The 17668-nt window shown below is 42.8% G+C and overlaps 1 protein-coding gene across 1 annotated transcript in view; it reads left to right on the top strand.

The window, feature by feature from the left end:
* Nucleotides 1–17668, top strand: part of LOC121570693 (synaptotagmin-17-like) — a 100307-nt gene that overhangs the window by 30763 nt on the left and 51876 nt on the right. Inside the window, 6 exon segments of the mRNA XM_041882166.2 lie at nt 3750–3898; nt 4292–4395; nt 4397–4536; nt 6223–6376; nt 6684–6827; nt 7460–7534. Coding sequence (XP_041738100.2) covers nt 3750–3898; nt 4292–4395; nt 4397–4536; nt 6223–6376; nt 6684–6827; nt 7460–7534 — 766 coding nt within the window.

Genomic DNA, 17668 nt, shown 5'->3' with positions numbered 1-17668 from the left:
CAGTAGTTATTAGAGATATTCTGGTATATAGTGTCAGTAGTTATTATAGACATTCTGCTATATAGTGTCCGTAGTTATTAGAGATATTCGGGTATATAGTGTCAGTAGTAATTAGAGATATTCTGGTGTAAAGTCTCAGTAGTTTTTAGAGATATTCTTATGTAATGTGTCAGTAGTTATTAGAGATATTCTGGTGTAAAGTGTCAGTAGTTATTAGAGATATTTTGATATATAGTGCCCGTAGTTATTAGAGATATTCGGGCATATAGTGTCAGTAGTTATTATAGATATTCTGCTATATATTGTCAGTAGTTGTTAGAGATATTCTGGTATATAGTGTCAGTAGTTATTACAGATATTCTGGTATATAGTAAACTGTATTTATTAGAGATATTCTGGTAGAACATGTCAGTAGTTATTAGAGATATTCTGGTATATAGTAAACAGTAGTTATTAGAGATATTCTGGTGTATAGTGTCAGTAGTTATTAGAGATATTCTGGTGTAAAGTGTCAGTAGTTATTAGAGATTTTCTGATATATATAAACTGTAGTTATTGGAGATATTCTGCTATTTGGTGTCAGTGGTTGTTAGAGATATTCTGGTGTAATGTCTCAGTAGTTATTAGAGATATTCTCTTATATAGTGTCAGTAGTTATTAGAGATATTCTTGTATATAGTAAACTGTAGTTATTAGAGATATTCTGGTAGAACATGTCAGTAGTTATTAGAGATATTCTGTTGTAAAGTGTCTGTAGCTATTAGAGATATTCTGCTATATAGTTTCAGTAGTTGTTAGAGATATTCTGGTATATAGTAAACTGTAGTTATTAGAGATATTCTGTTGTAAAGTCTCAGTAGTTATTATAGAAATGTTGGTGTAATGTGTCAGTTGTTATTAGAGATATTCTGGTATATAGTGTCAGTAGTTATTAGAGATATTCTGGTATATAGTAAACTGTAGTTAATAGAGATATTCGGGTGTATAGTCTCAGTAGTTATTAGAGATATTCTGATATAATGTGTCAGTAGTTATTAGAGATATTCTGGTGTAATGTGTCAGTAATTATTAGAGATATTCTGGTATATAATGTCTTAAGTTATTAGAGATATTCTGGTATATAGTGTCAGTAGTTATTATAGATATTCTGGTATATAATGTCAGTAGTTGTTAGAGATATTCTGGCATATAATGTCAGTAGTTATTAGAGATATTCTCTTATATAGTGTCAGTAGTTATTAGATATATTCGGGTGTAAAGTTTCAGTAGTTGTTACAGATATTCTGGTGTAAAGTCTAAGTAGTTCTTAGAGATATTCTGGTATATAGTGTCAGTAGTTATTAGAGATATTCTGGTATTTAGTAAACTGTAGTTATTAGAGATATTCTGGTGTAATGTGTCAGTAGTTATTAGAGATATTCTGGTATATAGTGTCAGTAGTTATTAGAGATATTCTGGTACATAGTAAACTGTAGTTAATAGAGATATTCTGTTGTATAGTCAACTGTAGTTAATAGAGATATTCTGATGTAATGTGTCAGTAGTTATTAGAGATATTCTGGATTAATGTGTCAGTAATTATTAGAGATATTCTGGTTATATAATGTCTTAAGTTATTAGAGATATTCTGGTATATTGTGTCAGTAGTTATTAGAGGTATTCTGGTATATAGTGTCAGTAGTTGTTAGAGATATTCTGGTATGTAGTAAACTGTAGTTATTAGAGATATTCTGGTATATAGTGTCAGTAGTTGTTAGAGGTATTCTGGTATATAGTGTCAGTAGTTATTAGAGATATTCTGGTATATAGTACACTGTAGTTATTAGAGATATTCTTTTATAAAGTGTCAGTAGTTATTAGAGATATTCTGGTATAAAGTGTCAGTAGTTATTAGAGATATTTAGGTATATAGTAAACTGTAGTTATTAGAGATACTCTGGTAGAACGTGTCAGTAGTGATTAGAGATTTTCTGGTGTAAAGTGTCAGTAGTTATTAGAGATATTCTGGTATATAGTGTCAGTATTTGTTAGAGATATTCTGGTGTATATTGTCAGTAGTTATTAGAGATATTCTGGTATATAGTGTCAGTAGTTATTAGAGATATTCTGGTATATAGTGTCAGTAGTTATTAGAGATATTCTGGTGTAAAGTGTCAGTAGTTATTAGAGATATTCTGGTATATAGTGTCAGTAGTTATTAGAGATATTCTACATCAGCCGCATAGTGTTTGCATCCCAAATGGCCCAATATTTCCTACATAGTGCACTACTTTTGAACACAGTAGTAAGGTGGGTGCTTATATTTGTCCTATTTCAAATGTTTTTTTGCATGTCCCAACTTCCCCTGAGACACTCTCAGAGAGTGGGGTCACAGCCAGGGTCAGCCATTATTAATGGCGACTCTGGAGCAATTAGGGTTAAGTGCAGTGGTGCAAAGTACTTCAAAGTACTATTTAAAGGACAACTCCACCCAAAAACGATATTTTGTTATTTGTTTCATTAGTCCATTGTTGACATGATGTTTTGCTTGTCAGCACTCAAGTTTTCAAGATATGTAACTTTCTAAATACAGAAATCATCCCCGTATAATGCATTTTGCATCATATGATGCTGCGTTTTTTTGTATTATTACTTAGAATATTTTATCAATTACATTTACTTTTGATACTTAAATATATTTAAAACCAAATACCTTTACTCAAATACAATTTTACTGGGTGACTTTCACTTAAGTCATTTTCTTTTAAGGTATCTTTACTTTTTCTCAAGTATGACAATTAGGTACTTTTTCCACCACTTGTTAAGTGCCTTGCTCAAGGGCACATTGACAGATTTTTCAACTTGTTGGCTCAAGGACTCAAGCTAGTGACCTTTGGGTTACTGGCCCCACACGCTAACCACTAGGCTACCTGCCGGCCCTTTGAGAGGCAGCCAGTGACAGCTGTGTTTACACAAGTCTCACTATCGCTCATGGAAACAATCAGTCACACCTGCCAGAGAGTCGTTAGCACACACACACACACACACACACACACACACACACACACACACACACACACACACACACACACACACACACACACACACACACACACATTTCAACCACATTACTCATTACTCAATAACAGATGTTTCTTGTCCTTTACATGGACCCAGAGGAGCTCCATACTCTGAGTTGGCTGGTACCACCAACAGGGGTTCTGACCCCTTTTGTGATTGCAAAGTCATCAGGGACCCCCTCTTAATCTGAACATTACAGTGCATTTCTGTTTTTAAAAAATACAACATTTTGGGGGAATACAATAAGTATTGAGTTGAAATATGGATAATAGGTGGAGTACTGTGGATACCAATATCCCTGTGAGCCTCCCAGGCCCATGTTGCCCAGGGGTAAGAACAGAATACTGAAGAGGAATAATATTACATTGTATTGTATTCTATTACACCCTCTAAACTTATTTCACGGATCCCTTGGCCAAAAGGAGTTTAATCTGTTGTTGTTAGTAATATTCATTAAAAATGTTTTAAAAAAAGCCCCTGTAGTAGATCATGAGGTTAAACTATCTCTCTCTCTCTCTCTCTCTCTCTCTCTCTCTCTCTCTCTCCCCTCCCTCCCTCCCTCCCTCCCTCCCTCCCTCTCTCTCTCCCACTCTCACTCTTTCTTTTGTTTCTCTCTCTATTTATGTCTCTCTCTCTCCCTGTCTTTCTCTCTCCCTCTCCCTCTGTTTCTCTCTCTTGCTCCGTCTCAGAGTGAACGAGTGTGTGGATGAGAAGGACACTGATACCAGGGTCACTCATGTTGACGCCATGGCAATACCGCTGGACAGCCTTCCGACCCGGAGACGTTCCAGCTCAGAGATGTCCCGATCCACCTTCAGCCTGATCCGACAACTCTCCAGTAAGAACCACTGAACCAATGAATCACAGAATCAAACACTGAACCAATTAACCACTTAACTACTGAATCAAATACTGAACCCCTGAATCTCTGAATCGAACTCTTAACCACTTAACCACTGAACCAATTAATCAAATACTGAACCAATTAACAACTGAACTACTGAATTAAACACTGAATCACTGAACCAAGGAATTACTGAATTAAACACTGAACCACTGAACCAATTAACCAGTAAGAACCACTGGATCAAACACTGAACCACTAAGAACCACTGAATCAAAAAATGATTTAATTTTTGTCCATTAACTTCTTCATTCCCCTCTCCTCTCTCTATCTATATTCTCCTCTATCCCCCCCCCCTCTCCCCTCACCTCCCCTCCCCTTCCCCAGGTCTAGACGCCCGCAGGCCCAGCTCTCCGCTGGTTGATGTGAAGCCCATAGAGTTCTGGGCCATGGGCCCCAGGAAGGAGGTGATCCAGCCGCTGCGTCGACCCCAGCCCCCCTCCGGACGACTACTTCCGGAAGTTGGAGCCACGCCTCTACTCTCTGGACTCATCCGAGACGACGTGGACTTCGCTAACGGACGACGAGATTCTGCTACGCTACCAACTGGGCATGCTCCACTTCAGCACACAGTAATGTTTTGTCTTTTATATATTGTATTATATATTTTATGTTTTATAATATTAATAATAATAAGCAACCAGCAGCATGTAAGCCCCAGAAATAAATACAGCAAAATAAGAAAGACACTCATTTTATTTTCATTCATCTGTTTGTCTGATCTTTCTTACTTTTCTTCATCTCCCTCTGATCATCCCCCTCTCCTCCCCCCTCTCTCTCTCTCTCTCCTTCTCTCTCTCTCTCTCTCTCTCTCTCTCTCTCTCTCTCTCTCTCCTTCTCTCTGTGTCACTGATCATCCCCCTCTCCTCTCCTCCCCTCTCTCGCTCTCTCTCTCTCTCTCTCTTTCTCTTTCTCTTTCTCTTTCTCTTTCTCTTTCTCTCTCTCTCTATCTCTCTCTCTCTCCTTCTCTCTGTGTCTCTGATCATCCTCCTCTCCTCCTCTCTCTCTCTCTCTCTCTCTCTCTCTCTCTCTCTCTCTCTTCTCTCTCTCTCTCTCTCTCTCTCTCTCTCTCTCATCCCCCTCCTCCCTCTCTCTCTCTCTCTCTCTCTCTCTCTCTCTCTCTCTCTCTCTCTCTCTCTCTCTCTCTCTCTCTCTCTCTCTCTCTCTCTCTCTCTCTCTCTCTCTCTCTCTCTCTCTCTCTCTCTCTCTCTCTCTCTCTCTCTCTCTCTCTCTCTCTCTCTCTCTCTCTCTCTCTTTCTCTCAATTCAATTCAATTCCAATTCAATTCAATTTAAGGTCTTTATTGGCATGGGAAACGTATGTTAACATTGCCAAAGCAAGTGAAGTAGATAGTAAACAAAAGTGAAATAAACAATAAATGTTAACAGTAAACATTACACTAAGAAGTTCCAAAAGAATAAAGACACTTCAAATGTCATATTATGTATATATACAGTGTTGTAACAATGTGCAAATAGTTAAAGTACAAATGGGAAAATAAATAAACATAAATATGGGTTGTATTTACAATGGTGTTTGTTCTTCACTGGTTGCCCTTTTCTTGTGGCAACAGGTCACAAATCTTGCAGCTGTGATGGCACACTGTGGTTTTTCACCCAGTAGATAAGGGAGTTTATCAAAATTGGGTTTGTTTTCAAATTCTTTGTGGATCGCTGTAATCTGAGGGAAATATGTGTCTCTAATATGGTCATACATTTGGCAGGAGGTTAGGAAGTGCAGCTCAGTTTCCACCTCATTTTGTGGGCAGTGTGCACATAGCCTGTCTTCTCTTGAGAGCCAGGTCTGCCTACGGCGGCCTTTCTCAATAGCAAGGCTATGCTCACTGAGTCTGTACATAGTCAAAGCTTTCCTTAAGTTTTGGTCAGTCACAGTGGTCAGGTATTCTGCCACTGTGTGCTCTCTGTTTAGGGCCAAATAGCATTCTAGTTTGCTCTGTTTTTTTGTTTGTTCTTTCCAATGTGTCAAGTAATTCTCTTTTTGTTTTCTCAAGATTTGGTTGGGTCTAATTGTGTTGTTGTTATTGTTGTTGTTGTTGTTCTCTCTCTCTCTCGCTCTCTCTCTCTCTCTCTCTCTCTCTCTCTCTCTCTCTCTCTCTCTCTCTCTCCTTCTCTCTGTGTCTCTGATCATCCCCCTCTCCTCCTCTCTCTCTCTCTCTCTCTCTCTCTCTCTCGCTCTCTCTCTTTTTCTCTCTGTCTCTCTCTCCCTCCCTCCCTCCCACCCCTCTCCTCTCCTCTCAGGTATGACCTAATCAACGGCCACCTGGGCGTTAGGGTCATTGAGGCTCGCGACCTGCCCCCCCCCCTGACCTGTGATGGTGCCCGCCAGGACATGGCCCACTCCAACCCATACGTCAAGATCAGCCTGCTGCCGGACCACAAGAACTCCCGGCAGGTAGCCTAGCGGTTAGGGAAGCGGCCCTGTAAATGGAGGGTTGCTGGTTTGAATCCCAGCTCCGACTGGAAAAATCTGGTGGGATGTGAGCTGGCAACTGGAAGGGTTGGTGGCATCAGTATCCTAGATACCATTGCCTGCTGTTGTGCCCTTGTCCAAATCACTTAACCCTACCTAGAAGTATTGCTCTGGGGGTGCTGCACTGAGGCAGACCTGTTGCTTCCAGCCTCAGGGTGGGGTTGGGTTGTGAGCATAAAGACTCATTTTTCTGTAAGTTAAAGGACAATCAAGTATTTTTCTTCTTCAGACGGGGGTGAAGAGGAAGACACAGAACCCGGTGTTCGAGGAGCGGTTCACCTTTGACCTTCTGTTCCTGGAGGCCCAGCGCCGCACCCTGCTGCTGTCTGTCGTCGACTTTGACAAGTTCTCACGACACTGTGTCATCGGCAAGGTGAACACACACACGCGTACACAACCACGCAAGCAAAACACGTACACACGCACTCATACACAACCACACGAGCGCGCACTCGAGCACACACCAATCCTGTGAGTATTGATACCAGGGGTGAAAGTAAGCCGGTAAAACATGAGCCTATCACAATAATTAAAACAAAGATGGAGGGAAAACTGTTGGCTGTTACAGAATCATTTATCATTAGCCTACCGCATGTCAGCCGCATGAGAAATTAGCAAATGGACTTGAAAAAGGGGTGGTATACGTTCCAAAATGCGGTGTGGTTCGATGTGAACACAGATCAATTCAGACTACAAGTGTGCCTAACGAAAATCGCCGAATGTCATTAGACTTTTGGGTGTTTTAATAGATGTCTTTTTCATTCATCAGATGCTGGAATTATTTTAGTGGATGAACGTACGCAGGTAGTCTACTTTTTGAAGTGATTTATTTGACAATGACTGGTTGTGTTCATCCTACATTAAAAGGTAATACATTTTTACAGTTTAATTACATCTTTAGGCTCATAAAAACATTTGCACACACATAGGTCCAGTACAAGGAAGATATCTACTTTCATCCCTGACTGATACATTAGATCTCTAATCATGTGTTTTCATTGGTAGGTGGCGCTGCCTCTGAGTGAGGTTGATCTGGTGAAGGGTGGTCACTGGTGGAAGGCCCTGGTACCCAGCTCTCAGGTAGGGGGAACACACACACATTAAGTTTCTTAGTTCAACACATTGACCAAAGTGGATTCCCCCCTTTCCCTGTAAAAACATTATCGAGCTTCTCAGCCTCTCTTCTTCCTCTTCCTCCTCCTCTCAGCCTCTCCTCCTCGCCTCTCCTCCTCCTCCTCCTCCTCCTCCTCCTCTGCTCCTCTTCACTTCCTTCTCTCCTCCACTCCCCTCCCCTCCCCTCATCCTCCTCCTCCTCCTCCTCCTCCTCCTCTCCTCTCCTCTTCGCCTCCTCCTCCTCCTCCTCCTCCTCTTCCTCCTCCTCCTCCTTCCTCCTCCTCCTCCTCCTCCTCCTCCTCCTCCTCCCCCTCTCTTCTCCTCCTCTCCTCCTCTCAGCCTCTCCTACACAGACATCTTCAGGCCCTCTGAGGCCCAATCTGTTGTTTATTGGTCAGGAGAGGCACAACACTGACACTAACACACTGTGTGTGTGTGTGTGTGTCTCTGTGTGTGTGTGTATGTGTGTGTGTGTGTGTGTGTGTGTGTGTGTGTGTGTGTGTGTGTGTGTGTGTGTGTGTGTGTGTACACTAACACTGACACACTGTCCTAGCTGCACATCTGTTCTCTTGTCACGAGGGTGGTAAACGCATCACCCGGGAAAACAACAACACAACAACAGCACCACAACACCACACAACAACAACAACACAACACAACACAACAACAACACAACACCACAACACCACAACACCACAACACAACACAACACATCAACAACAACAACACAACACCACAACACCATAACACAACAACAACACAACACAACAACACTAAAACACCACAACACAACAACACAACAAAACAGACAGATTGACAGATAGAGGGATAGACGGATAGACAGATAGACAGAGGACAGATAGACGGATAGAAGAATAGACGGATAGACGGATAGACAGATAGACAGATAGAAAGATAAACAGTGGACAGATATACAGATAGACGGATAGACGGATAGACGGATAGACGGATAGACAGAGGACAGAGGACAGATAGACGGATAGACAGATAGACAGATAGACGGATAGACGGATAGACGGATAGACGGATAGACAGAGGACAGAGAGACGGATAGACGGATAGACGGATAGACGGATAAACGGATAGAAGGATAGACGGATAGACGGATAGACGGATAGACGGATAGACAGATAGACAGAGGACAGATAGACGGATAGACGGATAGACGGATAGACAAAGGACAGATAGACGGATAGACGGATAGAAAGAGGACAGATAGACAGATAAACAGAGGACAGATAGACAGATAGAAAGAGGACAGATAGACAGAGGACAGATAGACAGATTGACGGATAGACAGAGGACAGATAGACGGATAGACAGATAGACGGATAGACAGATAGATGGATAGACAGAGGACAGATAGACGGATAGACGGATAGACGGATAGACGGATAGACGGATAGACAGATAGACAGAGGACAGATAGACAGATAGACAGAGGACAGATAGACGGATAGACGGATAGAAAGAGGACAGATAGACAGATAAACAGAGGACAGATAGACAGATAGAAAGAGGACAGATAGACAGAGGACAGATAGACAGATTGACGGATAAATGGATAGAGGGATAGACAGACGACAGATAGACAGATAAACAGAGGACAGATAGACGGATAGAAAGAGGACAGATAGACAGAGGACAGATAGACAGATAGACAGATAGACGGAGAGACAGAGGACAGATAGACGGATAGACAGATAGACGGATAGACAGATAGACGGATAGATGGATAGACAGAGGACAGATAGACGGATAGACGGATAGACGGATAGACGGATAGACGGATAGACAGATAGACAGAGGACAGATAGACAGATAGACAGAGGACAGATAGACGGATAGACGGATAGACAGATAGACAGAGGACAGATATACAGATAGACAGAGGACAGATAGACGAATAGACAGATAGACGGATAGACAGATAGACGGATAGACGGATAGACAAATAGACAGATAGACAGATAGACGGATAGACGGATAGACAGATAGACGGATAGATAGAAAGAGGACAGATAGACAGATAAATAGAGGTCAGATAGACGGATAGAAAGAGGACAGATAGACAAAGGACAGAGAGACGGATAGACGGATAGACAGAGGACAGAGGACAGATAGACGGATAGATAGACGGATAGACAGAGGACAGATAGACAGAGGACAGATAAACGGATAGAAAGAGGACAGATAGACAGAAGACAGATAGACAGATTGACGGATAGACGGATAGATAGAGGACAGATAGACAGATAAACAGAGGACAGATAGACGGATAGATGGATAGACAGATAGACAGAGGACAGATATACGGATAGACGGATAGACGGATAGACAGATAGACAGAGGACATATAGACAGAGAGACAGATAGACAGATAGACAGAGGACAGAAAGACGGATAGACAGATAGACGGATAGACAGATAGACAGATAGACGGATAGACAGAGGACAGATAGACCGATAAACAGATAGACAGATAGACAGATAGACAGATAGATGGATAGACAGAGGACAGACAGACGGATAGATGGATAGACGGATAGACAGATAGACAGATAGACAGATAGACGGATAGACGGAGGACAGATAGACGGATAGACGGATAGATGGATAGACAGAGGACAGATTGACGGATAGACGGATAGACGGATAGACAGATAGACAGATAGACGGATAGACGGATAGACGGATAGACAGAGGAAAGATTGACGGATAGACGGATAGACGGATAGACAATAGATGGATAGACGGATAGACAGATAGACAGAGGACAGATTGACGGATAGACGGATAGACGGATAGACAATAGATGGATAGACGGATAGACAGATAGACAGAGGACAGATAGACGGATAGACGGATAGACGGATAGACGAATAGACGGATAGACGGATAGACGGATAGACGAATAGACAGATAGACAGAGGACGGATAGACGGATAGACGGATAGACAGAGGACAGATAGACGGATAGACGTATAGACGGATAGACGGATAGACAGAGGACAGATAGACGGATAGAAAGAGGACAGATAGACAGATAAACAGAGGACAGATAGACAGATAGAAAGAGGACAGATAGACAGAGGACAGATAGACAGATTGACGGATAAATGGATAGACGGATAGACAGACGACAGATAGACAGATAAACAGAGGACAGATAGACGGATAGAAAGAGGACAGATAGACAGAGGACAGATAGACAGATAGACAGATAGACGGATAGACAGAGGACAGTTAGACGGATAGACGGATAGACGGATAAACGGATAGACGGATAGACAGATAGACAGATAGACGGATAGACGGATAGACAGAGGACGGATAGACGGATAGACGGATAGACAGAGGACAGATAGACGGATAGACGGATAGACGGATAGACGGATAGACAGAGGACAGATAGACGGATAGACGGATAGAAAGAGGACAGATAGACAGATAAACAGAGGACAGATAGACGGATAGAAAGAGGACAGATAGACAGAGGACTGATAGACAGATTGACGGATAAATGGATAGACGGATAGACAGACGACAGATAGACAGATAGACAGATAGACAGATAGACGGATCGACAGAGGACAGATAGACGGATAGACGGATAGACAGATAGACAGATAGACGGATAGACGGAGGACAGATAGACGGATAGGCGGATAGACGGATAGACGGATAGACGGATAGACAGAGGAAAGATTGACGGATAGACGGATAGACAATAGATGGATAGACGGATAGACAGATAGACAGAGGACAGATAGATGGATAGACGGATAGACGGATAAACGGATAGACGGATAGACGGATAGACGGATAGACGGATAAACAGATAAACAGAGGACAGAGGACAGATAGACGGATAGACGGATAGACGGATAGACAGAGGACAGATAGACGTATAGACGTATAGACGGATAGACGGATAGACGGATAGACAGAGGACAGATAGACGTATAGACGGATAGAAAGAGGACAGATAGACAGATAAACAGAGGACAGATAGACGGATAGAAAGAGGACAGATAGACAGAGGACAGATAGACAGATTGACGGATAAATGGATAGACGGATAGACAGACGACAGATAGACAGATAAAGAGAGGACAGATAGACGGATAGAAAGAGGACAGATAGACAGAGGACAGATAGACAGATAGACAGATAGACTGATAGACAGAGGACAGAGAGACGGATAGACGGATAGACAGATAGACGGATAGACGGAGGACAGATAGACGGATAGACGGATAAACGGATAGACGGATAGACGGATAGACGGATAGACGGATAGACGGATAGACGGATAGACAGAGGACAGATAGACGGATAGACGGATAGAAAGAGGACAGATAGACAGATAAACAGAGGACAGATAGATAGATAGATAGAAAGAGGACAGATAGACAGAGGACAGATAGACAGATTGACGGATAAATGGATAGACGGATAGACAGACGACAGATAGACATATAAATAGAGGACAGATAGACGGATAGAAAGAGGACTGATAGACAGAGGACAGATAGACAGATAGACGAATAGACAGAGGACAGATAGACGTATAGACGGATAGACAGATAAACGGATAGACGGAGGACAGATAGAGCGGATAGACGGACAAGCGGATAGACGGATAGACAGAGAGACAGAATTGACGGATAGACGGATAGACCGGATAGACGGATAGACAGAAGAAAAGATTGACGGATAGACGGATAGACTGGATAGAAAAATAGATGGATAGACGGATAGACAGATAGACAGAGGACAGATAGACGGATAGACGGATAGACGGATAGAGCGGATAGAACGGATATACGTATAGACAGATAGACAGATAGACAGAGAGACAGAATGAAGCGGATAGACGGATAGGACGGATAGACGGATATCACGTATAGACAGATAGACAGATAGACAGAGGACAGATAGACGGATAGACGGATAGACGGATAGACAGAGGACAGATAGACGGATAGACGTATAGACGGATATACGGATAGACAGATAGACAGAGGACAGATAGACGGATAGACGGATAGAAAGAGGACAGATAGACAGATAAACAGAGGACAGATAGACGGATAGAAAGAGGACAGATAGACAGAGGACAGATAGACAGATTGACGGATAAATGGATAGACGGAAAGACAGACGACAGATAGACAGATAAACAGAGGACAGATAGACGGATAGAAAGAGGACAGATAGACAGAGGACAGATAGACAGATTGACGGATAGATGGATAGACAGAGGACAGATAGAAAAGAGGACAGATAGACAGATAGATAGATGGATAGACAGAGGACAGATAGACAGATTGACGGATAGACGGATAGACAGATAGACAGAGGACAGAGAGACGGATAGATAGACGGATAGACAGAGGACAGATAGACGGATAGAAAGAGGACAGATAGACAGAGGACAGATAGACAGATTGACGGATAGACGGATAGATAGAGGACAGATAGACAGATAAACAGAGGACAGATAGACGGATAGACGGATAGACAGATAGACAGAGGACAGATAGACGGATAGACGGATAGACATAGGACATATAGACAGATAAACAGATAGACAGATAGACAGAGGACAGAAAGATGGATAGACGGATAGACGGATAGACAGATAAACAGATAGACGGATAGACAGAGGACAGATAGACGGATAGAGCGGATAGAACGGATAGACAGATAGACAGATAGACAGATAGACGGATAGACAGAGGACAGACAGACGGATAGAAGGATAGACGGACAGACAGATAGACAGATAGACGGATAGACAGAGGACAGATAGACGGATAGACGGATAGACGGAGGACAGATTGACAGATAGACGGATAGACGGATAGAAGGATAGACAATAGACGGATAGACGGATAGACGGATAGACAGATAGACGGATAGACGGATAGACAGATGGACAGACAGACGGATAGACGGATAGAAAGAGGACAGATAGACAGATAAACAGAGGACAGATAGACAGATAGAAAGAGGACAGATAGACAGAGGACAGATAGACAGATTGACGGATAAATGGATAGACGGATAGACAGACGACAGATAGACAGATAAACAGAGGACAGATAGACGGATAGAAAGAGGACAGATAGACAGAGGACAGATAGACAGATAGACAGATAGACGGATAGACAGAGGACAGATAGACGGATAGACGGATAGACGGATAAACGGATAGACGGATAGACAGATAGACAGATAGACGGATAGACGGATAGACAGAGGACGGATAGACGGATAGACGGATAGACAGAGGACAGATAGACGGATAGACGGATAGACGGATAGACGGATAGACAGAGGACAGATAGACGGATAGACGGATAGAAAGAGGACAGATAGACAGATAAACAGAGGACAGATAGACGGATAGAAAGAGGACAGATAGACAGAGGACTGATAGACAGATTGACGGATAAATGGATAGACGGATAGACAGACGACAGATAGACAGATAGACAGATAGACAGATAGACGGATCGACAGAGGGACAGATAGACGGATAGACGGATAGACAGATAGACAGATAGACGGATAGACGGAGGACAGATAGACGGATAGGCGGATAGACGGATAGACGGATAGACGGATAGACAGAGGAAAAGATTGGACGGATAGACGGATAGACAATAGATGGATAGACGGATAGACAGATAGACAGAGGACAGATAGATGGATAGACGGATAGAGCGGATAAACGGATAGACGGATAGACGGATAGACGGATAGACGGATAAACAGAATAAACAGAGGACAGAGGACAGATAGACGGATAGACGGATAGACGGATAGACAGAGGACAGATAGACGTATAGACGTATAGACGGATAGACGGATAGACGGATAGACAGAGGACAGATAGACGTATAGACGGATAGAAAGAGGACAGATAGACAGATAAACAGAGGACAGATAGACGGATAGAAAGAGGACAGATAGACAGAGGACAGATAGACAGATTGACGGATAAATGGATAGACGGATAGACAGACGACAGATAGACAGATAAAGAGAGGACAGATAGACGGATAGAAAGAGGACAGATAGACAGAGGACAGATAGACAGATAGACAGATAGACTGATAGACAGAGGACAGATAGACGGATAGACGGATAGACAGATAGACGGATAGACGGAGGACAGATAGACGGATAGACGGATAAACAGATAGACGGATAGACGGATAGACGGATAGACGGATAGACGGATAGACAGAGGACAGATAGACGGATAGACGGATAGAAAGAGGACAGATAGACAGATAAACAGAGGACAGATAGATAGATAGAAAGAGGACAGATAGACAGAGGACAGATAGACAGATTGACGGATAAATGGATAGACGGATAGACAGACGACAGATAGACAGATAAATAGAGGACAGATAGACGGATAGAAAGAGGACTGATAGACAGAGGACAGATAGACAGATAGACGAATAGACAGAGGACAGATAGACGTATAGACGGATAGACAGATAGACGGATAGACGGAGGACAGATAGACGGATAGACGGACAGACGGATAGACGGATAGACAGAGGACAGATTGACGGATAGACGGATAGACGGATAGACGGATAGACAGAGGAAAGATTGACGGATAGACGGATAGACGGATAGAAAATAGATGGATAGACGGATAGACAGATAGACAGAGGACAGATAGACGGATAGACGGATAGACGGATAGACGGATAGACGGATATACGTATAGACAGATAGACAGATAGACAGAGGACAGATAGACGGATAGACGGATAGACGGATAGACGGATATACGTATAGACAGATAGACAGATAGACAGAGGACAGATAGACGGATAGACGGATAGACGGATAGACAGAGGACAGACGGATAGACGTATAGACGGATATACGGATAGACAGATAGACAGACGACAGATAGACAGATAGACAGATAGACAGATAGACGGATCGACAGAGGACAGATAGACGGATAGACGGATAGACAGATAGACAGATAGAGACGGATAGACGGAGGACAGATAGACGGATAGGCGAGATAGACCGGATAGACGGATAGACCGGATAGACAGAGGAAAGATTGACGGATAGACGGATAGACAATAGATGGATAGACGGATAGACAGATAGACAGAAGAGACAGATAGATGGATAGAGCGGATAGACGGATAAACGGATAGACGGATAGAGCGGATAGACGGATAGACGGATAAACAGATAAACAGAGGACAGAGGACGGATAGGCGGATAGACGGATAGACGGATAGACAGAGGACAGATAGACGTATAGACGTATAGACGGATAGACGGATAGAGCGGATAGACAGAGGACAGATAGACGTATAGACGGATAGAAAGAGGACAGATAGACAGATAAACAGAGGACAGATAGACGGATAGAAAGAGGACAGATAGACAGAGGACAGATAGACAGATTGACGGATAAATGGATAGACGGATAGACAGACGACAGATAGACAGATAAAGAGAGAGACAGATAGACGGATAGAAAAGAGGACAGATAGACAGAGAGACAGATAGACAGATAGACAGATAGACTGATAGACAGAGGACAGATAGACGGATAGACGGATAGACAGATAGACGGATAGACGGAGGACGGATAGACGGATAAACGGATAAACAGATAGACGGATAGACGGATAGACGGATAGACGGATAGACCGGATAGACAGAGAACGAATAGAAGCGGATGAAGCGGATAGAAAGAGGACAGATAGACAGATAAACAGAGGACAGATAGATAGATAGAAAGAGGACAGATAGACAGAGGACAGATAGACAGATTGACGGATAAATGGATAGACGGATAGACAGACGACAGATAGACAGATAAATAGAGGACAGATAGACCGGATAGAAAGAGGACTGATAGACAGAGGACAGATAGACAGATAGACGAATAGACAGAGGACAGATAGACGTATAGACGGATAGACAGATGAAGCGGATAGACGGAGGAGCAGAAGAACAGATAGACAGACAAGCAGATAAACAGATAGACAGAGGACAAATTGGCTGGATGAACAGATAGACGGATAGACGGATAGAACAGACAGAAAGATTGACGGATAAACAGATAGACCGGATAGAAAATAGATGGATAGACGGATAGACAGATAGACAGAGGACAGATAGACGGATAGACGGATAGACGGATAGACGGATAGACGGATATACGTATAGACAGATAGACAGATAGACAGAGGACAGATAGACGGATAGAAGCGGATAGACGGATAAGCGGATATGCGTATAGACAGATAGACAGATAGACAGAGAGACAGATAGAAACGGATAGACGGATAGACGGATAGACAGAGGACAGACGGATAGACGTATAGACGGATATACGGATAGACAGATAGACAGAGGACAGATAGACGGATAGACGGATAGAAAGAGGACAGATAGACAGATAAACAGAGGACAGATAGACGGATAGAAAGAGGACAGATAGACAGAGGACAGATAGACAGATTGACGGATAAATGGATAGACGGAAAGACAGACGACAGATAGACAGATAAACAGAGGACAGATAGACGGATAGAAAGAGGACAGATAGACAGAGGACAGATAGACAGATTGACGGATAGATGGATAGACAGAGGACAGATAGACAGATAAACAGAGGACAGATAGACGGATAGACGGATAGACAGATAGACAGAGGACAGATAGACGGATAGACGGATAGACATAGGACATATAGACAGATAAACAGATAGACAGATAGACAGAGGACAGAAAGATGGATAGACGGATAGACGGATAGACAGATAAACAGATAGACGGATAGACAGAGGACAGATAGACGGATAGACGGATAGACAGATAGACAGATAGACAGATAGACGGATAGACAGAGGACAGACAGACGGATAGAAGGATAGACGGACAGACAGATAGACAGATAGACGGATAGACAGAGGACAGATAGACCGGATAGACCGGATAGACGCGGAGAGACAGATTGACAGATAGACCGGATAGACGAGATAGAAGGATAGACAATAGACAGAT

This window comes from Coregonus clupeaformis, unplaced genomic scaffold (assembly GCF_020615455.1).
Source record: "Coregonus clupeaformis isolate EN_2021a unplaced genomic scaffold, ASM2061545v1 scaf0093, whole genome shotgun sequence".
Lineage (NCBI taxonomy): Eukaryota > Metazoa > Chordata > Actinopteri > Salmoniformes > Salmonidae > Coregonus > Coregonus clupeaformis.
The sequence above is the reverse complement of the archived record's forward strand: the minus strand, read 5'-3'. Positions and strand labels throughout refer to the sequence as shown.